Genomic DNA, 23,982 nt, shown 5'->3' on the forward strand with positions numbered 1-23,982 from the left:
GCAGTTTTCACCAAATAGATATTTAACTGAACTTTCACTTCAGATGGGGGAGTTTTTGCCCTTAGTTGGTCATTTCCAGAACTGTGGTGGTGACCTCCCAGTCAGGGGGCTCCATCCTTAAGTCAATTTTATGTTCCAGTTGGTGCTGATGTCAATGGCCAGGCAAACTTCACCTCAGGGCACCTGCACTATTAATGAAATTTCCCTTCTGGAATACATTAAGAAACCTATGGCCATAAACCCTAATTTTCCAGTGACCTCAGTAGACGCTGTCAGGAGTTAGCCACACCGATCTTGCCTTCTTGACCGATTTCTTAATCATTCCCTTTAGTTTCCAGTGTTTATTCTCAGGGTTAGTACACCTGTTGCTTTTCTACAAATTACTCAATTATTTATTGGCCTTAAAAGCAATTTTAAGAAAACCCATGACCCTGCTACGTGATTGGTTTGGATTCCACCGTTCATTACTAACTATTCTCCAACACCCTTCTGTTGTGATCCCACTGAGGCCAAGAGATGTGGTCCTTACATCTAGGACAGCCACACATTTGGAGAGACTGGCTCTCTGACTCATTTGGTTATTCAACATATATTTACTGGACACCTAAAGAGTGTTAGAAATTGTGCTGAGAACTAGAACTTAGAGATGGAAGCAAGTAAACCAAAGCAGTCCTTCTCTGGTCTCAAGTAGCACCCAATCTAGAAGTGAAGCAGTATAGAACTTAGGTTGGGTACAAAACCCCAGCTCACCTCAGTAATAAAATCTCACTAGAATTCAATTTCCTTGTCCGTAATATATTGATGACAGCAAGACATACTTCTGAAGGCTGCTTTGAGGAGTCTTGTTAACAGAGTTAACAAGTTCCAAGTGTGTGGGCAATGTTGGGCACACAGTGCATGAAAACAGTTTAGGATTGGTATCTGGTAGAATGACAGCTTCATCATTTACTTCCTTATGAAGGAAGAAATAGAATACTTTTGTCCTATAGACAATAAGTTTCACAGGAAAAATCCAAAGTCCTACCCTAGCCCTGTGGTGCTACTATGGCCCAATACTGAGACTGGGTTGTTTGTAAGGAGCAGAAATTCATTTCTCATAGTCCTGGAGGCTATAAAGGCAGCAGCAGGTTCTATGTCTGGTCAGAATACAGTCTCTGCTTCCAACATGGATCACTGTCCTTTAGCCAGGAGGCACAGAGAGAGAAGGGGTGAACAAGGGCAGTTCCTTCTGTCAGACTTTTTCCAGCGTGCCTAATCTACTCTCATGTCTTAATCACCTCTTGAAGGCCATGCCTCTTCATACTGCTGCTTTAGGGATTAAGATTCAATATGAAATGGAGGAGACAAAAATACAACAGCTCCTTTGACAACTAGAGAGGTAAGAGTGAGGTTGGGAGTTTCAGAGTGAGTAGGTCTGAGGTTGAGGATAGACACAGAGTCAACATGTCAGATCCTTGAACTGTAATTGCTCTTGAGAACTTTCTAGAGTCCTGGATTGACTCAGAGACTGATATCCTTTGTACTGAGCCTGATCACATGCCACTGTCAACTTAGAAACTCATCTTTCTACCTGAAGTATCTCCTTGTTTTAACTTCCTGCCAAAAGCTAGATCCTTTTTTCGCCTCAATAAACCTCTTGCTGTCAAAATGCACAAGTTCAAACACAGGCACATTTGCCAAACTCTCCTGCTGCACTTGGCATTTCATCTCCTCCATGAGTAATCAGACATCGTGCTCCAGCGTCTCAGAAGCACAGCTACAGATGATTATCCACACTGTCATCTTCACATGGAAATGGAGGAGGGGTGCAACTCTCAGAGGCGGAGTCATCTGTCCAGGGCCAACAGTAACAAGCACATATGTGGACTCAAATCACATTTTCAGTGTCAGAGCTCGTAATCTTTACCACCACTGTCGTACTTTAAAAAAAAAAATGGAATAAGAGCAACTAGACTTTCGTGTTTAGAAACAGTAGATGCCACCTAAATTAATACTTTCAGTGCTTTGGGGGTCTTGCTGGAACTCCAAATATTTCTCTCACTATGGGGTCATGGCACCTGACATCCCATTACTCCAGTTCAATTCTTTTAGCTTGGCATTTAAGGATCCAGTACCCATAATCTACTTTCTCATGCTACCATTCAAAAACTCCTTCTGTCGTTGCCAGAGTGATTAGTGTCCCTAGTTCCTTCTTCCCTCCCTATTTGACTTTCCTGCTTTTCTGCCCATGTTCATGCTTTTGTCTCCATTTGGAAAACCCTAATAATGACCAATGATAAATTCTCCACAGGTATCTGCTGAAACAATACATTTCTTTGTACTCAGCATTGGTCTATGCATCTCTTTTTTTACATGCAAATATAATATGCATATTAAGATAAGAAGCATGGGGCTGGGGTTGTGGCTCAGTGGTAGAGTGCTTGCCTAGCATGTGTGAGGCACTGGGTTTGATTCTTAGCACCACATATGAAGGAATGAATAAAATAAAGTCTATCAACATCTAAAAATAAAAATAAAAAAAGATAAGCATTAAGTCCATTTGTTTACTGTAACTGGAATGGAAGGAGGTTTTATCTTACATACTGCACTTTTTTTTTCTCTCCAAATGAGATAGTAGGAAAAGTTGGAGGGGATAATAGATGATGTTTTTACAAAAACTGTAATCAGGGAATTGGTGTTGGGCAGTGACTTTAAAGAGGTGAAATATAACAAGTGACAACCAGGCTTTATACTAAGCCTGTTGTTTTTAAAAAGTGTCTTGCCTTCATATGAATTTATCTCATAAAAGATTCACAATGATCCTTTGAGGTTACTATTCCCACTCCTCTCGCACATATGGAAATTAAGGCTAAGGAAGTTTGAGGTCACACCGCTAATAAATAGAGTGGAGCCAAATTCAAATCTGGGTCTGAGTGAATTAAATATAACACACACACACACACACACACACACACACACACACACACAGCTGAAAGCCAAGCCATGCAGATCCCATCAGGAAGTAAGGACGTCCTATGATTCTCTGAGCAGCCCGGACAGTGAATTGGGGAGAGGCAGGCGGCCCGCGGAGGCCGCGGAGGGGACGAGGCCAGGACTAGTTTGTGCAGGGAGAGCCCGGTGTCCTCCGGGGAGCCGCCCCCAGTCTCCCGGGCTTTCCCTCGCCTGGGGCAGGCGTCGCGGCTCCGCCTGGCCCCGCGCGGCCGCCGTAGAGTCCCTGTTGCCATGGCTCCCGGTTCCCGCCCGACGCGCAGAGAGGTGTCTGGCGGGCGCGGAGCGAGTCCTGGGGGTCCGGGTCGGGCTTCCCGGGCCAGCGACCCCGACAGGCGCCATGGGCCGGAGTAAGCGACCCCTGCTGCCCCTCCCCGCCCTGCGCACCGCGTGCCGGTCCAGCCGCACCGCGCGGCCGGTTCCAGGAGCCCAGGTTCCCATCCTCGAAACCCGCGAGGCGGGAGCGGGGCAGGAGGGTTGACCGGACGCAGGGCCGCGGCCCCGGGAGTTCGGCGTCGGCACCCGGGTCGGGGCCAGCGCCGCCTCGCCAGGCCGCGAGCTCCCCGGCAGGTCCGGGCCCCGGGCAGCAGCCTGCCGACCGTCCAGGGCGCGGACTCCGGAGCCCGGCGTCGGGCCAGCCCTCCGCCCGCGCGGGCGACCTTGAGCAGGGGACTTCCCCTCGGGCCCGTGTCCTCATCCCCGAAATGAAGTAGTAGTTTACAGACACGGTAAATGTGAAGCGTTTTAGGATATTCTGAGTCCACAGGTGATGGGATGAGCAGTTTTTTATATTAGATTGAACCATTGTGATCATCAACAGGTTTTTTGGCCCCACAAATGGCAGTTTTGTGTAGCTCCACCTAATTTATCGCTTGCCATTGTGAAAGTGTGATAATTAATATTCTCTATTCAAGAGACGGTGCTAAATGATGGGGTCTCTGCCCTGGGTTGCTGCAGCCTGGGGTGGGGCGGGGCAGAGAAGGTGAGGGACGAGTCTCTAAATGTCAAGACCAATTCCTAACAGTCCCCAGTAGATATTTCCTTTCAGCGCTGGATCCCCAACTTTGGTTGGTCCCACCTATTTTGTTTGTTTTTTCTTCCTAATCAACAATCCTTTTTTCTTCGTGGATTATCCTTTGCTCTTTCTCTGAATCACCCACTTTCTTTTGTTACACCATTAACTTAGCAGACTTACAGCTCTGCTCCGAGTCACTCATTGAGGATCTGCTGGTGAACAAGACAGGTTGGCCGTCTTGGACCAGGGAGAAGGCAAACTCTCAGATGGAGTGGTTGCAGCCTGCTGGGAGAGGGGTTCCTGAGCCCTGAGAGGCACACAGGGCCCCTGACTCCCAGGTAGGTGGAGGCTTCTCCCAGGAAAAGGAAACAGAGTTGCCTGGAAAGGAAACATTGGAAGCTTGGGAAAGTGAGAACAGGGCCTCTTGATGGCCATTGGGGGAGCCCAGATGAGGAATAGGAAAATTAAAAAAAAAAAAAAAAAAATGGAGGGCTGAGACAGTGGAAGCCCCCAGATAAAGGTAGGTGGGACTCAGGTCACACAGGTTTTGGCGATTATACTGAAAATTTAGAAATCCGCAGGATTTTAAGTTTACAAAAGAGCTGTGGAGAAACCAAAGGGTTTGTTCCTGTACATGACTTAGCCCCGTAGGAGTTCAGGTGGCAGAGATGAGTCTGAACCCAAGTCCTGGCAGCAGGACACATGACAACTCCTCCTATGAGTACCCTCTGTGTGCCAGGTCTGGTTAAGATGTCTCACATGCATTCTCTCAAAGATGCCCTCTGAACCCTGCACTGCACCACACTGCCCCTTGAGGAACCAGGGTAGATGGACAGATTTGAATGGTGGAGAGGGTGGTCCTCTCTGCGGCTGCACTGCAATCCCTCTCACACCTCCCATCTCCCCCATGCTTCCCTATAAATGGCCTCCATCTCATGCTAACACTTCTTCAATTTTCTAGAAGGATTGGGATATACAGCATATGATTTTTCCTTGATTCTTGGTAGTGTGTATCAGTGGAGACAGCTGTACCATAGTTTTAACTAGTTTAAGGTAGTTCAACTAGTTTAACATAGTTTAAGGTTTTAACTGCATATCTGATTCCTTTAGAAGGCAGAGGTTCCCTCAGCTCACCCATGTCTTCCTGGGTGAGCTTTGGTAGGATTTACCCACTTACTGTAAGTTCTTGAGTTTTTTGCATGAAATCATTTACATTATTACTTTATTATCCTCCTAATATCTGTGTAATAGATATGATATCGCTTTTCTCACTCCTAATATTGGCAATTTGTATCCTCTCTCTTTTTACTGATAAGTCTGGATAGAAGTTTACTAATTTTATTTTCTTAAATCTTAATTTTTTTGACTTTTGCCTATTTTTTGGCTTTCCATCTTATTGATTGCTGTTATTTTCTTATTATTTACTTTATTGTGCTTATTCTAGTTTTAATTTGTTCTTTTTCTGGTTTTTAAAGTGGAAGCTGACGTTCGTGATCTTTCCCTTTTCTTACTACAGGTATTTAGTGCTATAAATTTGTAACAGTATCCCATAAATTTTGATAGGCTGTTTTTCTGTTTTTTATTCTGTTCAAAATGCTAATTTTCCTTTTGATTTCCTGATGTCCAGTGTTTTAAAAAAAATTCCTTTCATACATTTCATCTGGATTTTAGGTTATTTTAGGCTGTGAGGGTAAATCCTATCCTATGACTCCATCATATCTGAAGCCTAAATTCTCTGCTGCCCTTACAGTTGTGTCCGGTCTTGCTCCTATGCTTTTTCTGCCCTCTGATTCCAAAATGAAAACCTCATCATATGCTACCATCACAGTTCTCTGGTTTTTATGCTCAGCTTTTAATAGCCAGTTAGCATCTCTTACAATTGTATGTAGCCTCAACCGCCCAGAACCACTGTCCTTTCAAGGGGCCTAATGTTTCCCTCATATTTCTCTAATGTCTGCTGTACCACACTAGTGCATCCCCTCCAACTGCTGTCTCATCTCTTTCACACCAAAGTCTCAATGATTACGTAGCTACCTCAGGCCAGGCACCGTGTTCCACAGTCCATTGGTAATGGTCTCCATGTTGACATTACTGTAGCACGTGATCCAACTCCAGATCCCCATCTGCTTTCATGGACTTCTTTTGATGTCACTTCTTCCAGGATGGAGATTAGCATGCAGGAGTTCTGCGAGGTAGTACTCTTGGGGAAGCTGGGCAGGGTTGCACCTTAAGGAAGGCCTCAGCTAACCAACCCCAGGGGCTCTAAACTCAGAATGGACCTAATTGTCCAACTTATGAGGAAGGGTGGTCTTTGACAACCACACATCATCCAACCATTAAATAGGGCTCTCCTGGAAAAGGATGTGGCCTTGGTGGAGGTGTGTTTCTTCAGCTGAGTTGACTCCTGAAGGGGGACAGCTGAGGGCTAGCTGTTGTGAGATCCCAGCAGCTAGGGGAATGAATCTTTCAGTTTTGAAGGGGAGACTGGGAAGCAGGTGGTATCATTCAAGATAGCCCAGGGTGCCCTCCTCATTTCTTCATGTACCAAAAATTTACTCCCATTTCCTGATTTGGCTAGACTTTACCTCCTTCAACTCTCTCCTGACCTCTCTCCTTTGACTCAATAGCATTCCCCACCCTCCTTGCATGCATGACTCTTTTTGCATGCTTCTGTCATCCCCCATAGCATGTTGTATGTCATAGCCCCTACAGGTATCACTGATCAGGGTATAGTATGGGTATTCATGCTCATGAGGAAGACCCTGAGCTAGTAGGAAAAGATGGAGCAAATACATAATCCTGGTTTTTAAAAGTTTCCATTTAAAATGGTTTAAACAAGTTTAGGTGCTACAAGAGGGAAACTTCACCTATTTGTAACCCCCTTATTTCTATTAAATATCTGTTTCATATGTATATCTGCTATGTCTTTCATGATGTTTGAAAGTTCTGCAAAATACGCTGTACCTATATATTGGTTGATTTTATTCTAATTCAATGAAAAATACTATTCATAAAACATGACACTTCTCAAGAAATGTCAATCTGAGTCTTGTATTTTGCTGTTTGAATTTTTCTAAAATAAGAAAGTGAAGGCAATGTTTCATCTAGTCCTTTGGCACGTTCTTTACCATCAAACAAGTATTGTAATACCATCTCTCTTGAAGTAGTCTTATGATGGCAGACTAATTCTTCCCAAGAATGTTTAAATTCCTAGGATGATCGCACATAAGTACAGTGCTGCATTATGTGGAGTAGGAATTTCTAAAGGTGACAGTGAATGTTTGGTTTAGCTTAATATGTAAAACTGCAAAATGCTTTCCCATTTAAAAGTTTGAAACACTGTAATCTGCATGCACCATGTAGATATTTTGCAAATTTCTTCTTAGGGACTCTGGTTTTTGCACCGATGTTTGCCATTACAGGTGAAGTGGTGCTGGGTAACGACAATTTCCTGAGTGCTGTAAAACCATATGCCACACAGCACTTTGCTTATTATCAAAGAGTTCAGAAAAGGGCCACTGGGAGGTTTCATACCATCGTGGTTCTACCTTCCTCTGTGCGTCTCCACTTTTCAAGTCTTTGCTCACTGTGTGTAATTGCTGCTGCTGGGCAACCTGCCCTCCTCTCCTTTGTGTGTGAACTAGTTATCCATGTTCTGGGATAGCCTCACCCCACCCCTTTAATAATGATTTTTATCATCTTAAATCTCATGGTTAGGAGACGGAGATCAACACAATTCCTTTCTAATATGTGCATGCCTCTGAAAAGGGAAGATTTGATCATTGCATGTGAATGATTAGTTTTACACACACAATAGCATGATTAAAAGAGTTTCTTAAATTTTGAGAGATGTAGCAAGAAATACAGAAGGATATTTGGTACCAGTAGGAACTTTGTCAGCCCTATAAATCTCCAGGGTTGGACAGACTGGGAAAGTCTTAAGAGTGTGGAGCTAGGGAAGCCTGTGATGGATACCTTGAGTGGACCCTAAGAGCCAAGAAGGCTGTGTGGTTGCCCATGTGTCCATTGAAGGTCAGAGACCAGGTGATATTGAGATGCTATCAGAGTTCCCCCAAACACGTTCGACCCAACCATGGATGGCAGCTCTTTTGGAGTTCAAGTGAGGAAGGTTACATCTTCAATATGGATGCCAAACTTAAACCTCAACCAGGATATGGTGCCAGAATATAAGGAAAGCCCATGTGCCAAGTTAGAAATAAAACTGCTAAATAAAGACTATCGTTCTCTCTTGGGAAGTATGCCATCATAGTAACCCAAAAGGCTACATTTAATTTAAGCTTCTCAGTCTCCTTGAAGTTGGCCCTGGGAGAGATGGACCTCTGGTGTACTCCTACTTCTCTTCCCACCCCGGGCTGTATCCAGGCCCATGCTCATGTAAGATGGTGGGTTCTGTAGCTACATGCCATTAGGCACTGGGGGTCTGATAAGTGAGTAACTCCAACATTTCATTAAGATTGTTCAGATAATATTGGTTGTGCCATTTCAAACCCTTAACCCACATTATGAAGAGAACTTTTATGTATAAATTGCAGATAGATAATTCATTTTAAATTCATAGTAACTTTATCATATTCTCAAATTGGTTGTGCCCATTTACTCATCACTTGATTAACTACCAAGTTAGTTGGTAGAACTAACTTGGTGTGTAGTTTTAATACCTTTCAGATTTGGTTTTCAGGAAGTTTTGTTTTTGCTTCTCCCCCTCCCCGCCTTAAATAGAGCAGTATGTGTAAGTTGCCTTACAAACTAGTGGTGGCATTTCAGGGACAGCAGAGTACAGCTAACAGGGGCCCCAGAAAGCCAGGGCTGGTGGGGTTCCCCTTCAGTCTCCTTTGCAGCCAGAGTCCCTTCCCAGGACCAGGTTTGCAGCCATCTCTGCCTGTCAGTGGAGCCAAAGCCTAGAGCAGCTGGAACATTCTGGACTTATGGTATTTTAATCTCGGTACCTCTACAGTGCCCTTGTCTTTTATTTCTAAATAACTGTCACTGTAGCACCCTCTCTCCTACCACCGGAAGTAGCTAAGTACAGCTAACTGCACAGAAATGGTCGAGTTCATACATGTTTTTACATAAAAAAAAATAAAGGCAAACTCCACTTTTAAGGATGTGGTATAGCAGCGGGGCAGCTGCAGGCGCTGTGGAGAACGTGCCTCAGCTAGATGAATCCGTAGCTTCAGGAAGCTGGGGAATCTCAGCAGCCTCTTATTTGCTCAGGTTTGAAGTGGCACAGCAGAGCACTTGAGACCGCAAGGCCTGGCTCTGGACTCACGTTTAACACCTGGCTGGCACTGACTGCCAAGACTCAGATGAGTTACTCAGACTCTGTCCTTCGACTCCTCCTCTGACAAATGTACATAATAACTCCACACACTCATACTTTAATAGATGCCAAGTATTCAGAGTTGTGCCTGGCACCTTACAAATGACAATGAGTCTTCATTGTCACCTAGAATGGGAATGCAATATTCTACCTAGAAAGTGAGGGTTCAACTGTATGGATAACATCTTTTTTCCCCTGGCACTGGGGATTGAACCCAGGGACACTTTACCATGAGTCACATCCCCAGCCTTTTTCATTTTTTAAAATTTTGAGACAGGGTCTTGCTAAGTTGTTAAGTTTTGAGACTGGCCTCAAACTGGCGGTCCTCCTGCCTCATCCTCGGAGTTGCTGGGATTGCAGGTGTGCGCCAGTGCACCCAGCAGTGACATCTTTGATAATACTAGAAAAGCAGGGTTTCTCCGTTGTCTGTGCCTCTTTGATTTGGGTGCATCTTATGCAGATGATCCATGGTTTTATTCGTGGCTCCAGCAGTGGAGCGTGGTGTGGTCCCCAGCCTCTTGGTGCCTTCGTTGTCATATTCCTGACCTTCCTAGTCTGGGAAGCCCCCAGCTGTACATCATTCTTGTTAGGGAGTGGGAACTAACATCTCTGCTCCTACTGCGAACAGCTTTTTATTCCTCCTGAAAGCAAAAGAAGTACTGCTTACTTTATAAGATTGCAACCTAAGACTTGGGTGTTCTTTTCCTTTCCCTTAAGCTGCACTTAAATTAATAAATATTGATTAAATGAATGAGTGAATGACCCCTCCTTATTGAACGATGGGAGATATTCTCCTATTTTCACCCTCTGTCAGCCAGACTGCCTCTGATCTGTCTCAGATGGGTTAGTGGAGCTCATCTGGTCTGACATGGTACCACCGTGAGAGTCCGTAGCAGCATTCTGATAGCCATAAGTTGTCAACTCTGTCTGCATCCACACAGCAAAAGGTACATAGACCCTACACGTGCAAATACAAATAGGATTCTTAAGACACCTCACATCTTCCTCCCTCTGACTCACATCAGGGCATCACAGAAACCCCAGGAGAAGGCATCACTTTTCTGATCTCATTCCTTTTGAAAATCACTTGGGCCTGGCAAATAGACGTTTAACTGCAACGAAAAGTAGTGTGTTAAGAACATAATAACCCGATGACGAACAATGAGGATGGAAATGTAGTATGCAACAAATTTTCTTTCAGTCACAGAAGACCTCATTAGGCGGAATGCTGAACACAATGACTGTGTAATTTTTTCCCTGGAGGAACTCTCCTTGCATCAGCAAGAAATAGAAAAGCTAGAACATATTGACAAATGGTGCCGGGATTTAAAAATTCTCTATCTTCAAAATAACCTCATTGGAAAAATTGGTAAGTTTCAATACTTTGTTCTAATGATGTTTTAACATTTTTGAATGGGAGAATTCTAGAAAATGCAGTATTATTCTCAGAGGAAGCAGTAACTGAAAAAGAACAACATGGGCATTAGGCATAGCCATCTCCCGGGAGGTGTGTGTTGAACATTTCCCTGAACCTTTCCATGTGTACTTTGTCTTGTTGCCTGAAAGAGTCTCCCATTAAGATGCTGGGAGATGAGTTAAATGCAAGGAACACATTAGTTGACCTGATTTTTGAAAAGGAATTTTTTGTCACTCTGGGAAACCAAAAGGATCATGTGGGACTGGATGGGTCCTAGTTAGGTTACCACAGACTGTGATGGCTAGTTCTGCCACATTGTGTGTGTGCAAGGCTGCACTTAGGATTAGGCACAGATGGGGTTCTAGTCTGGGATGAAAATGAGTCAATGCAGGGTTAGGTCTCTGAAAATCAACTAATGGGGCTTTCGGAAGAATGTGGCTTAGACTTACAGCCATGTAGGGTCTCTAATAAGCCCCCAAAATAAACTCATCTGCCCTGTCACGTGCAGGACTGAACAACTGCAAATTTCCCTTATCCACGTGTGCCCTTGATTTATGGCAAGTGGGGGTTGGGACCATGTGCTCTCTGCTGACAAAGATTCCAGAAGTCAGGAAAGAGTATGAGACTGAACGTGCCCGGTTTCTTCTTCCAATTTACGCATCAGATACATTGAACCTTCCCGCACCCCAACGCCCCTAACCTACCCCACAAAAATGAAGTAAGGGGCAGAAAGAAGAGAGGCCTGTGGGTCACCCGAATGGAGGTCTTGCTACGTGGAAAGAGGTTGAGTGTCGGCAATGCTCTTGGTGGTAAAAGGAAGCCAGGCTCTGGCACCAGGTAGACCTGCCTGTGAACCCTGCCTCTGCCACTTATCACTGTGTGAATTGGACAAATCAGGTAGTGAAATAGTTTTGTCATCTATAAAATGACTGATAATAGCCAGCACATGTGAAATGATGTGCTTGGTGCCCGGCTCACCAGGAGCTCCAAAGCTACTGGGCTACTTACTGCTGCTCTCAGGTGGACTTGCCCCAGGGCTTCCCTGGCCAGCTCAGAAGGTGGAGCAGAGGAGGAGGGGTGGAGCTGGAAGAAATGGGCTGGAGCCTATTGAAGCAAAGAAAGTACTCATCCCGGCTCTGCTCCAAGCCCAGAGGTCAGCCTTCAAGTTCATGGTTAACTTTCAGTGGTGACCTGCAGTGTTTCTCAACAGGGTGCATTCTGCAAAGGCTGGAGACAGTTTTCATTTTCAGAGGTTTTGTGTGTGTGTGTGTGTGTGTGTGTCTCGCGTGGAGGGTGTTACTGAAGTCTAGAAGGGGGTGACCAGGGACACTGCTAACCATCATAACCATGCCCAGGGCAGCTCCCCACAAGAAAGAATTCCAGTCCAAGATGTGAGCACTGCTGAGGTCAAAAACCCCTATGGATAATTGAAAACTGGCTCTGGGATTGTAAAAAGCCTAGATTTGCATCATTTTTGGAAGATTTACTAACACTCTATATTTCTTCGGATAATTATTTTTGGCATCTTTTACTTTACCAGAAATTAGAAACTCTGGCACATTGTTCAATTAAAAAGACTTTTACAGAACACCACCAGCTTTTCTGCACGGGCTGTTGAAGATCGGTCCTAATTGTACACATCTAAAAGAGTTCCTGAATTTTAATCTCCACAGCTGGGTCCATCACAATTACTAATTAGTAGCATAGTATTTCATGCCTTTTCAGAGCTGTGAGAAAGCTTAAATTTTTGCTTCCAAAGTATTCTTAAATTAAACACTCTTTTAAATCCTAATAATGGGATTTTCAGTGTGGCTCCACCCATAGGCATATGGGCGCTTATTTAGCAAGTGAAACTACTTCTCTGGGATTCAAATCTTGTGCCTTTGAGGTAGAAGTTGGTGGAAGTTTCTTTCCTAGAGCTCTGCTCCCTACAGGGAGATGCAGATGGGCTGTGGAGGAAGCTCTCCATAGTGTTGATCCAAGTGTGAGCTGAGGACCATCTGCGGTCCCTTTAAAGCGCCAGTACCCGACTTCACAACAGGTTCCCTGTGGGCCTCATAAAGGGGGTTCTGCAAGCTCTTTCCACCTGAGAAGGAAGGGGCCCCTGGAAGTCTGTGGCTCTGCTATGCAGTCGAGTAACTGCTTTCCGACCCCTCTTCCCCCTTCCTGAGGGGGCCTCATCATTTTTCCTAATGGAGTCTTCTTCTTTCCTTCTTCTTCTCCTGACCAACCTGTCCCCTTGGTTCTTGATGAGTTAATTGAGGAATTTCTTCCTGAACAAACCTTATGGTTATTCCTTTCAGGTGACTCTGCAGCAGTTGGAGGGCTGTACATAAGGCAAAGACAAAGGAGGGAGGGACTCCTTCTTGGACAGGTGTTCTAGTGTGGGCCGGCCATTTTAACAAGGATAGCACTGAGTACTTTTGTTCAGGATGCAGACTAGACGTTCCGTCTATCATAATGCTTGGCACGTAGAAACCTCCAAATCTGTTGCCTATTGAATGCTGGGATGTCGCTAGGAAGCTTTTTGTAAACATTCATATTACTTGAATAATTGCAGAGAGAAACTTCATCCACAAATCCTCATTTTAAAACATGAGTAGACTGAGGCCCCAATTGCTGAAGCATCACTCTCAGGTCTAGGGGAACAAATACATGATGTTTTATAAATTTTAAAATGAGCTATTAAAGATGATGAGGGTGATGATTATAAATCATCACGTTGGAGTTTCATAATATCTCTGAGAAATGGGCAGAAAAGACATTATTTAAGTTAGGCTGTCCCAAAGTCATTTTCCTTAGCAGGAATTTCATCTTTCATGTCATCTTAGAAAGAACTCTTCTTTTAAGGCACAGTGTAATTATTTAGTGCCAAGCTCCAGAGTCACATTTCCTGGCTGTAACCTGTAACCTTGGACGAGTGGATTAATTCTCCATACCTCGTTCTCATTTGTATAAAGGAGAGAGTTATTATGAGGATAGATAATATATGCAAACTCTCAGACCCCTCTTCAACATTGAGTGACATGTCACAGGCACTCAACAAGGCCAGCTCTCTCTTCTGATTAGCTGTTTTTAAAAGGCCCCCTTCTACGCTGGTTCCTTAACTTGTTTCTAATCCATGTTTTGTGCGTGTTGGCATTGAGAATTATTAAAAAAGATAGTCCTGTATCAGGATGGTGAGGAAAGCTATTATTTTACAGCAAGACTTTAATAGCCATAATAATAATAATCCATCGAGTTGATCATTTTCATAATAAATTATGTAAAAATGTCTTTTATTTTGAAGGTTAATTATACTTTTTTTATTTCAGAAAATGTTAGCAAACTCAAGAAACTTGAATATTTGAATTTAGCTTTAAACAACATTGAAAAAATTGAAAATTTGGAAGGTAAGAATTTTCTTCTTTTATTCTGAGTTAAATCATTAAATCAAGATTTTAAATTAATGTTCCAGAGTATTACATAAACTATACTATTAAACTGACATCTTATATAAATCTTACATTTGTTAATTCTTGCAAAACTTCAAACAGTATATGAATTCAAACTGGGACTCCACTCCCCTTCCCAACCCAGTGCCGCCTGGAGGGGGTGGAGGGGTGCTCCGGTGAGTAGGGTCTTGCTTTCTGTCACTGGGGTCCTACTGCAAGTACAGTTTTGGAAACTGGTTTCTCCGTGACCTTCCCTTGCTCTTTAGGCATTCAGGCAAGGGGACTGGGCTGTGTAGTGGGATGACCGCAGACTGCCTCGTCTAACCGCTTGCCCGCGGTGGACGTCTGGGGGGCTTTCGGCATTTGGCTGCAGTGAGCATCCTTCTGCATTTCACTTCGTGTTCATGTGCACGTTTCCCCCCACACACACGGATTTTATTTAGAAATGGAATTCCTGGGCTTAAATATGCATATTTTGAAATATATTGCCCAATTTTTCTCCCACAAGAGTATACCGACTTACACCGGTCTTCTGCGCAAGCGCCCACGTCCACCCAACTTCACTAATGCTTTCTACAAATGGAATATTTTTAGGACAAGAATACAGTGTTGCACAGTCACCTTAATGATGCCCATGCTTTTCCTTTCGTGAGACGTCTTTGGTTTTATTGTTCGGATCACATCAACCTTATAGAATGAACTGGAAAATATTTCTTCTATTTTTATTTCATTGATAGAGTTTGTGAAAAATTGGTTTGTGAAAAATCTTGGTACCAAAATTTACATTTGGTAGAATATACTGGAAAACCTTCTTGTCCCAGGTAGAAAGATTTTTTCCTTTCCTTTCCTTTCCTTTCCTTTCCTTTCCTTTCCTTTCCTTTCCTTTCCTTTCCTTTCCTTTCCTTTCCTTTCCTTTTGCCTGCCTGCCTTCCTTCCTTCCTTCCTTCCTTCCTTCCTTCCTTCCTTCCTTCCTTCCTTCTTTCCTCCTTCTCTCCCTCCCTTCCTTTCTATTTCTTGCTCTCTCTCTCTCTCTCTCTCTCTCTCTCTCTCTCTCCCTCTTCTCCCTTTCCCTTTTTGTAGTGCTGGGAATAAACCCATGGTCTTAGGCATGCTAGGAAAGTGCTCTACTACTAAACTTTACCCCCAACCCCTATGTAGAAACAATTCTTTATTTTTTTTTTAATTTTATTTTTACAGACTGCATTTTGATTCATTGTACACAAATGGGGTACCACTTTTCATTTCTATGATTGTACATGATGTAGATTCACCCTGTTTGTATAATCATACATGTACATAGGGTCATGATGTCTGTCTCAGTCCACTCTCTTTCCTTCTCCCACCCCTTCCCCCCTCATTTCCCTCTACACAATCCAAAGTTCCTCCATTCTTTCCTTAACCCCCCTGCTGCATTATGTATCAGCATCCACTTATTAGAGAAAACATTCGGCCTTTGGTTCTTTGGAATTGGCTTATTTCACTTAGTATGATATTCCCAACTCCATCCATTTACCTGCAAATGCCATAATTTTACTCTTCTTTATGAGTGAATAATATTCCATTGTGTATATATACCATTGTGTATATATACCACAGTTTCTTTATCCATTCATCTATTGAAGGGCATCTAGGTTGGTTCCATAATCTAGCTATTGTGAATTGAGCTGCTATAAACATTGATGTGGCTGTGTTACTGTAGTGTGCTAATTTTAGGTCCTTTTGGTATAAACCAAAGAGTGAGATAACTGGGTCAAATGGTATATCCATTTCAAGTTTTCTGAGGAATCTCCATTACTGTTTTCCAGAGTGGCTGCACCAATTTTCAACCCCACCAGCAATGTATGAGGATGCCTTTTCCCTACATCCTTGCCAACACCTATTATTGCTTGTGTTCTTGATAATCGCCATTCTAATTGGGGTGAGAAGAATGTAGAAAGACTGTTGATGACTGATTTAATTTCTTCCTTTTTATAGACCTGCTCAAATATTCTATTTCTTCTTGAGTCTGCTTTGATAGTTTACTTCTTCCTAGGATTTGTCCATGTCGCCTAGGTTATCTTATTCACCATCATAAAATTTTTCTATCTATTTGCTTATATTCCTTTTTATTTCTGTAAGATTAGCTCCCTTTCTGACTCTTGATTTTCAAGTTTGAGTCTTCCCTCTTTTTTCCTTGTCATTATAGCTAGAGGTCAATTTAGTTGATATTTTCAAAGAACAATCTTTTGACTTTGCTAATTTATGTTTTATATTCTCTATTTTTTGTTTTCTCTCTAAGTTTTATTGTTTCTTTTCTACTTTTTGCTTTTATTTTATCTTTATTTATTACTTAAAAGGGAAGGTTAGGTTATTGGCTCGATACTTCTTTTTTTGCTGTGTAGTCATTTGCAACTGTGATTTCCTTTTGAGCACTACTTTCCTTACATACATTAAATTTTGATATGTTGTGTTTTTAATTAATCTCAAAGTATTTTCTGATTTTGTGATTTCTTCTCTGTCACATTGCTTATTTAGAAGTATTGTTTAATTTTCACATGTTTGTGAATTTCCCAAAGTTATTTTCTTTTATTGATTTCTAGTTCCATTCCACCGGGGTCAGATTTAAATTGTCTTAAATTTATTGGGAATTGTTTTATAGCTTAACATTCTGTCTACCTTAGAGGATGTTTCCTGTACACTTGGGAAGAATGTTTATTATGCTTTTCTTGGGTAGAATGTTCTAGTAATGCTTATTAGGGCCAGTTTTTTTTGTTTGTTTATCTTGTTTTTTGTTTTTTGAAAGTGATGTTATACTTGTTCTGTCTACTATTAAAAGCAGGTTATTGAGTTCTCTATTATTGTTTCTCTTTCAGTTCTATCAGTTTTTCCTTCATGTATTTTGGGTCTCTGCCTTTAGGAACATATGCACTCTTTAATTGTTTTATCTTCATGATGAACTGATCTTCTAGTCATTTTAAAATGTCTTTCATTATTGCTAATAATAATCTTTGCCTTAAAGTCTAGTTTGTTTGATATTAGTATAAATTAGTATAACCCCTCCAGCTCTTCTTCTGTTTTCTTTCTTTCTTTTTCTTTTTTTTTTTTTTTTTGGTTACTATTTTCTTGGCATAATCTTTTTACATCCTTTAACATTACAACTATTTGTGTCTTTGAATCTAAAGTATGTCACTTTGGCATTTTGATGTATCATTTTTTTGTTTTTTACCCATCTTATCCATCTTTGCCTTTTAACTGGAAAATTTTATCCACTTACATTTAATTTAATTAGTGATAAGGTAGAAATCATATCTTCATTTTGCTATTTATTTTTTATGCATTTATGTCTGTTTTGTTCTTCTGTTTATTACTGCCTTCACTTTTGTTAGTTTCTAGTATACTGTTTCAATTCCCTTTTTGTTTTTCTTTGACTGTATTGAGTTTTTTCTTAGTAGTGATAATTACGGTTAACGTCTGGATTTAGTTTACGTTAATCTCAACTGAATTTGAATAGTATACAAAACATTGCTTTATGTAGGTGTTTTTCTCCTCATTTATGCTGTTATTGTCACAAATTATATGTTTATATATTATGTCTAGTAACAGATTTATAATTATCTCTTCTATAGTCATTTTTAAAAATAAATTGGGAGAAAAAATAGATACCAAGGAAAAATATTTTATTATCTTTTGTATTTACCTATGTAATTACCATTATTGAGGGCCTTTTTTTTTTTTTTTTTTTTACGGTACTGGGGATTTGAACCCAGGGCAAGCACTCAACCAACTGAGCTATCTCCCCAGCCCTGAGGGTCCTTTTTTTAAGATTTGAATTTGAGGATTTAATGCCAATGGGGGAACATGATGCATCTTTTTTTTTAAAGTTCAGTTGGGAGGAAATTACAAACACCTTTATTTCAATAAATTCAGCTTTTTTCCTGTATCTTAGTTGGGGTGGCTATATCATTGTGCTGATTGATTCTTCTACCTCTGAAAGCTTCTTTAGGATTTATTGACCTTGACCTTGACCTCTTCAAATTTCAGACATAGATTCAGATACCTGACTGTTTTGTTGGTAGATGATGGGGAAGGATTGGAACTTCGGTATTTAAAGTCCTGTTATGTCCCTTCATTTAACTTTTCTTTGACACCAACTACTATTCCACAATGCTTGCCTTGCCCTGTCCACTTTTCCAGAATTCCAGCCCTGTTATGGCCATGGGGCGTGTTTGATGGAGTCCCTGACAGTCTTGCCATCAACCTTCCAGCTCAGGCCCCGATGTCCATTGTTTCAATAGCTCTTGTTCATGAGGTTCTCAAACTTTTGTTGTATGGATCTCCAGAATTTGGAAATGACAGTAGCTTAGATGGGACCATGTTTTTTTGGACTGAACTCTCAAAAATGCCTCCAGCTGGTTGCAATCCATGTCTGCAGTTTCAGGAGACTTAAGAATTCCCCTCTGGTGGCACCTTCAGATAGAATTGACTCTTTAGCAGCTCCTTTATGATGCCAGGGTACCCACTGCTGTGTCTTGGGCCAGGCCACTGAGCAGCCCATCCCAAGCTCCGGCCCAGCCTGGGAGGGCCCTGTCCCCTATGGCTGAGCCAGGCCGGCTCTTACTTTTTTTTCGTATGAATTTGAGTTACTCTCTAGTATGAATTCATTTCAGCTGAAAAATACCCTGTAGAGTTTCTTATAGCATAGATCTGGTTGTGACAAATGCTCAGTTTTTATTTGACCTACACATGTTTTTAGTTTCTTTCATTTATTACTGTCATCATCATCATCATCACCATGTTTTTTGGTACTTGAAATTGAACTCAGGGGCACTTTATTATTGAGCTACATCCCCAGTAATTTTTATTTATTTACTATTTTTTTTTTTTTTTGAGACAGGGTCTCACTAAATTGCTGAGACTGATCGTGAATTTGTGATCCTCCTGTCTCAACCTCCTGAGGTACTTGGTATTACAAGCACCACCATGCCCAGCTCTTTTTTAGTTTTGAAAGATAGTTTTACCAGATACACAATTCTTGACTAGCACTTTCCTCCCTCCCTCCTATTATTTATCTATCTGTCTTTCTATCTCTAATTACCTGATAACTTTCTGTTCTCTGTTTTCTTTGATTTCCCTTAGAATTTATTTTAATAGGGTTTTGATTGTATTATACTGAACTTTCATGTTTTTTAACCTGTATTTCTTATTTAAATTCCTTTGTTTTGTTATTCTTCGGTCTGGGGTATTCCACCAGATTTAAATTTCAGAATAACTAATTCCTGTTCAGTTTTTACAATGGACTCTTTTTATTTTGGCCTTAATTTTTATTCTTCTGAATTCACTCCCGTACTCTGGTTGCTGCTTTTCTGTGAGGTCTGTTGTTACTTTATGGATGAGATAGCTTCAAATGATGATTTCTTTCTAGGTTCTTCTTAGAACTCTTTGTTTTTGACGTCTTCTCTTCCTTTGTGGATTTGTTTTATTTGCGGACTTGAGTTCCGTGGTGTTTTTCTCCTAGTGGCAGCACTTGCTATCTGATTATCATCACAGAGACTGGGGTGTGAGTGGCTGGCGTGGGCTGGTGCCCAGCTCTGTCTGGCCTGGCAGGCTGCAGTCTGAGTGGGTGCAGCAAGCTGACTGGCAGCTTCACTTCAGAGGCAGGACCTGGAGCAGGGGCAGGCAAGCTGCTCTCCCCGCCGACTCCCATCTGGCAATAGCTACAACTGGGAGCACTCGACTTAGGTCATGGTGGGCTTTGTCAATGGCCTGCTAGTGTGCAAAATGGATATTTCAACCAAGACATAAATATGCATCATAAGTTATTTTTAAAATTTTAACCCACAAAACCTAGAAAATTGTCATTATGAAGCTCCCTAGCATCAGTGCAAAATCTGAGATGAATTCTCCTTCCTTCAGCATTTTCTGCTCAAGGAATGGGATCACTGCGCTCTCCCAGCGAACACTACAGCCCTGCCCCGACGTTATCTGTGAACAAAGGGGATGGCAGCATTTACTCTAGATCCGTGTTTTGTGGCAGTGCGATTTTAATCAAAATGTCAGAGAAATAATTCAAAGGTTCTCTGCAGGCCGGATGATCCAGAGCTGGTTCTCACAGGACCCAAGTTTTGTTTTGTGGTGCGATTGCTCATCCACCACTAGAGGGCGGCATCGTCGCTATTCTCCTCTGGAGCGCGCAGGCTGCAGCCTGTGGTCCACCTCCATCCTTTACCTGACAGGTGTTCCTCTGGCGCTCTGCCTTCCAGCTCTAAAAGGAAGCACTGGCTGCAGGGTACTCTAAGATATGTTTGATGTGGCTAGAGAAGGAGGGTGCATTTTATCTGGAGTTAAATATGCGCTTTTTATTTAATTTGAAGCGTCGAGTGGGAGATGGATATCTACACTCAGCCTGCCTGCTTGAGTAAATCTCAGTATGATTTTTAAAACATTCTTTCTTTCTTTTCTTTTTTGGATGCAAAACAAAGTTCGTGTCTTCTATTCTTTTTCCTTGTTCCTTTTTGTTGAGGAGTCACCAGGGTCAAATCAAGGGTCCTGTTTTTGCATCCTTCCTCCCCACTCTCACCTGGAAGGAGGGTTGGGGTTGCTGACAGTGCATGTTCCCCTGTCCCTCCCCCGACCTGGGCCAGTCATCCTGGTTGTTGTCCCCAGGGTCACCTGCTGGATTTCTGCTGGACAGGAGACAGGCTGGGACTAACCTGAAAGCAGGAGCACCTGACTCCAGAGGGCAGGTACCCTCGAGGCTGGCCGGCTGGGTGAGGACCTGTCAGAGGGCACATGTGCTGTCTTATGTATGGGCCAGGCTGGCGGGAGTTAAGATTGATCGCTTCGATGAACATTTGGAGGGTCCTGGGCCCTTCCTCTATAAAATCCAAACTATATGAAATCTTCACCTTGTTGGAGTCATTCAAATATTTCTTTTTTGAAAGAAAAACATTGTTAGACATCATTACCCTATGAACAGGTATGATTGCACGAATGGTGTGAATCTATATGGTGCACAATCATAGAAATGAAAAGAAGTACCCCATTTGTGTACAATGAATCAAAATGTGGTCTGTAAAAATAAAAAAAATTAAAATTAAAAAATAAAAAACATTTTTAAGGTAGCCATCAATCAACCCTTCTCCATCCCCCTCCCTTCCACGCTCTCCAACTTCTGCTAACCACCAGTCATTCTATTTTCAACTTGCATGGGATCAACTCTTTTAGATTTCATGTGAGTGGGATCATGTGGTACTTGTCTTTCTGCGCCTGGCTTGTTTCACTTAGCATGGTGACCTCCAGTCCCACCCATGCTGTTGCAAGTGACAGGCTTTTCCTTTTCTATGGCTGAATAATATTCCACTGTGTGTAAGTACTATGTTTTCTTTATCTGTTCTTTGGTTGGTGGACAACTTGGGTTGTTTCCATTTCTGGGCTATTGTGAATATTGCTGCAGTAGCCACGGAAGTGCCGATGTCTCTCGGACATGCTGATTTCATTCCTTTAGACATAGGCCCAGGAATGGGATTACCGGATTATGTGATAGTTCTAGTTTCAATTTTTTTAGGAACCTCCATACTGTTTCAACACTGGCTATAATAATTTACATTCCTACCAACAGTGTGTGAGAGTTCCTTTTTCTCTACATTCTCACTAGCATGTATTACCTTTTGTCTTTTTTCATTCAAAAAAGTTCTAGCTGCAGTGAGGCAATACCTCAAGTGACTTTGATCTGCATTTCCCTCCTACCTGGTGGTGGTGAGGGTTTTTCCATGTACCCCTTGGCCATTTGGATGTCTTCTTTTGAAAAATGTTTTATTTAGCTCTATTGGCCATTCTTAATCGGACAATTTGACTTTTGCTATTGAGTTGTTTGTGTGCCTTATATGCTTTGGTTCTTAACCCCTGGTGAGAGGTGTGGTTTGCTAGTCTTTCCCCTCATCCTGTAGGCTGTCTCTTCGTTCTCTTGGGTGCTTCCTTTGCTGTGTAAATGGTAGTATGTTCAGCATAGTAAAACAACAGGAGTTTAAAGTCAGGATGCTATATCGTGGTTGAAAAGCAGCCTTTTGGCGATGTCCTCAGCGTCCAAGCCCTGCTCCCCAGGGGTGCCACTCTTAGTTCTGTGTTCCTTCTGCTTCCTGTGTCTACGTAATGTGCTCATATCTCGTGGGTGTCCGTATATCCAAGCACTGAGGTCACGCTGCTCTGCTCTTGACCTTCCAGTTGAGACGTCACCTGCTGGCCTCTGGATGTGGGGGATGTAGATTCCGCTCTCTGCCACCCTCCTCGAGGCCCCCAGTTCCCTCCACCCACCCTCCTCACATTTTCGCCTCACATGCGGGGTGTTGTGATGAGATGCAGGGTCTGTGGGGCTTGTCATGGCTCTGCCCCTGGTTGGGAGGGGACTGCGCTCACTTCCCGCGGGCTCTCGGCCCTGCTCATCTCACCTCCCCCCGCCCCCCTGCAGCTGGTCTGGCCCTCTCTGCCACTGTGAGTTCCAGCCATGTCCTGCCAGACCACGCTCTGCTGGGTGGTGACAGCTGCCTTCACTTATCGACCCAGATTTGTGTTCTGTGTTTTGAGATGATGGTGATGGTGATGATGATGATGATTTGGTAATAAATACTAACACCGGCACAGAGACCCTCAAGTGCACCAATTCAGAAAGACTTTTCAACTGGGCAGATCTGAGTTCAAATCCTAACTCCTCCATTTAGGAGTCGGGAGAACATTGGTCATGTTTTAGTTTGTTTGTGTTAGAGTTCTAATCACCTGTTTCAGTGCCTCAGAGCTTAGAACCTCACCCTCACTGCACGCGTACATACACACATGGAAGTAAATTTGGGGGTCAGGCATTGGGCGGGCAGGGGCCGGTGGTCTCCCTTGATCCCTGGCTGCACTGGAGCACCTGATGTTGGAGAATCTGCTTCTATGCCGGTTTTCCAGTCACTGCCTGGCGCTGCTTCCTGGCCTCTGTCCACACGTGTATTCCGTTCTTTGGTGCTGCCCTCGAGATTCCCAGGGGACTTGGGCTCTCGCATGATGAGCTCAAGGCAGCAGATGTTCCGTGTGGCTCCCGACAGGTCCAGGTAGTGTCGCAGGAGCAGGCCTTCCCAGGAACTCCAGCAGAAGCTGTGAGCTGGGAAATTGTGGCCCATCTGAGAGGCCCCAGGACTTCACTGCAGCCACAGTCCACTGTCAGGCAAGTCACGAGGGTAGGTACAGGGAAGGGGAGACGGTGGGATGCCAGCTCTCCTGGAGGAATGAATGGAGAGCACTAGATGGCGGCCTCTCGGCGCCAGACGCCCACACTCAGCTACCTGACCTAGATGGTCCCCTCCCTCCCTCTCCCCACTTTCCCTTCTCCCTCTCTAGGTGCCAGGACTAAGGATTAAGTACCATGCTGTATGTGAAGAGCTTCATGCAGACTGACCTCTGGATCAGTATATCACCCGTAAAGTTGATAGGCATGGCGTGTGCCCGAGAGCATATCTATGACCTCCGAGGAAACCATGATGACTTTTATCTTAGTTTTCTATCCATTTCATATATTTTCTCCTTTTGTTTATTCATGTGCCAAGTGTCAAATATAGCGGTGTTGCAAATGTTAAACTAGAGTGAGGCGCGCTCTCAATTGCCTCCTGATGGTGCCATTCACTGCGTCTTCCTGGCGCCTTTCCTTTTGCATTGTAGCTGTGACCCGCAGGTGGTGCTGCCTCTCTTCCCACTTTCTTCATATCTGAGGCTTCCCCATGCTCTGATAAAGTTTGATAGCCATCGCTTTCAATGTTCCTCTACTACTTTATTGATT

General features: G+C 43.0%; 1 protein-coding gene and 1 pseudogene across 2 annotated transcripts in view; one reads left to right on the plus strand and one right to left on the minus strand.

The window, feature by feature from the left end:
- The first annotated feature begins 3,210 nt into the window (after nucleotides 1-3,210).
- Dnaaf11 (dynein axonemal assembly factor 11) overlaps nucleotides 3,211-23,982 on the plus strand; it is a 93,404-nt gene continuing 72,632 nt past the window's right edge. For both annotated transcript variants that reach the window (XM_047522936.1, XM_047522946.1), the window contains exons 1-3: nucleotides 3,211-3,338; nucleotides 10,546-10,713; nucleotides 14,076-14,153. In XM_047522936.1, coding sequence (XP_047378892.1) covers nucleotides 3,329-3,338; nucleotides 10,546-10,713; nucleotides 14,076-14,153 — 256 coding nt within the window. In that variant the 5' untranslated portion in view covers nucleotides 3,211-3,328. The remainder of the gene's footprint in view (nucleotides 3,339-10,545; nucleotides 10,714-14,075; nucleotides 14,154-23,982) is intronic.
- LOC124987584 (COMM domain-containing protein 1-like) lies at nucleotides 18,130-23,329 on the minus strand (annotated as a pseudogene).

Source organism: Sciurus carolinensis, chromosome 1 (genome assembly GCF_902686445.1).
Source record: "Sciurus carolinensis chromosome 1, mSciCar1.2, whole genome shotgun sequence".
Taxonomy (NCBI): Eukaryota; Metazoa; Chordata; class Mammalia; order Rodentia; family Sciuridae; genus Sciurus; species Sciurus carolinensis.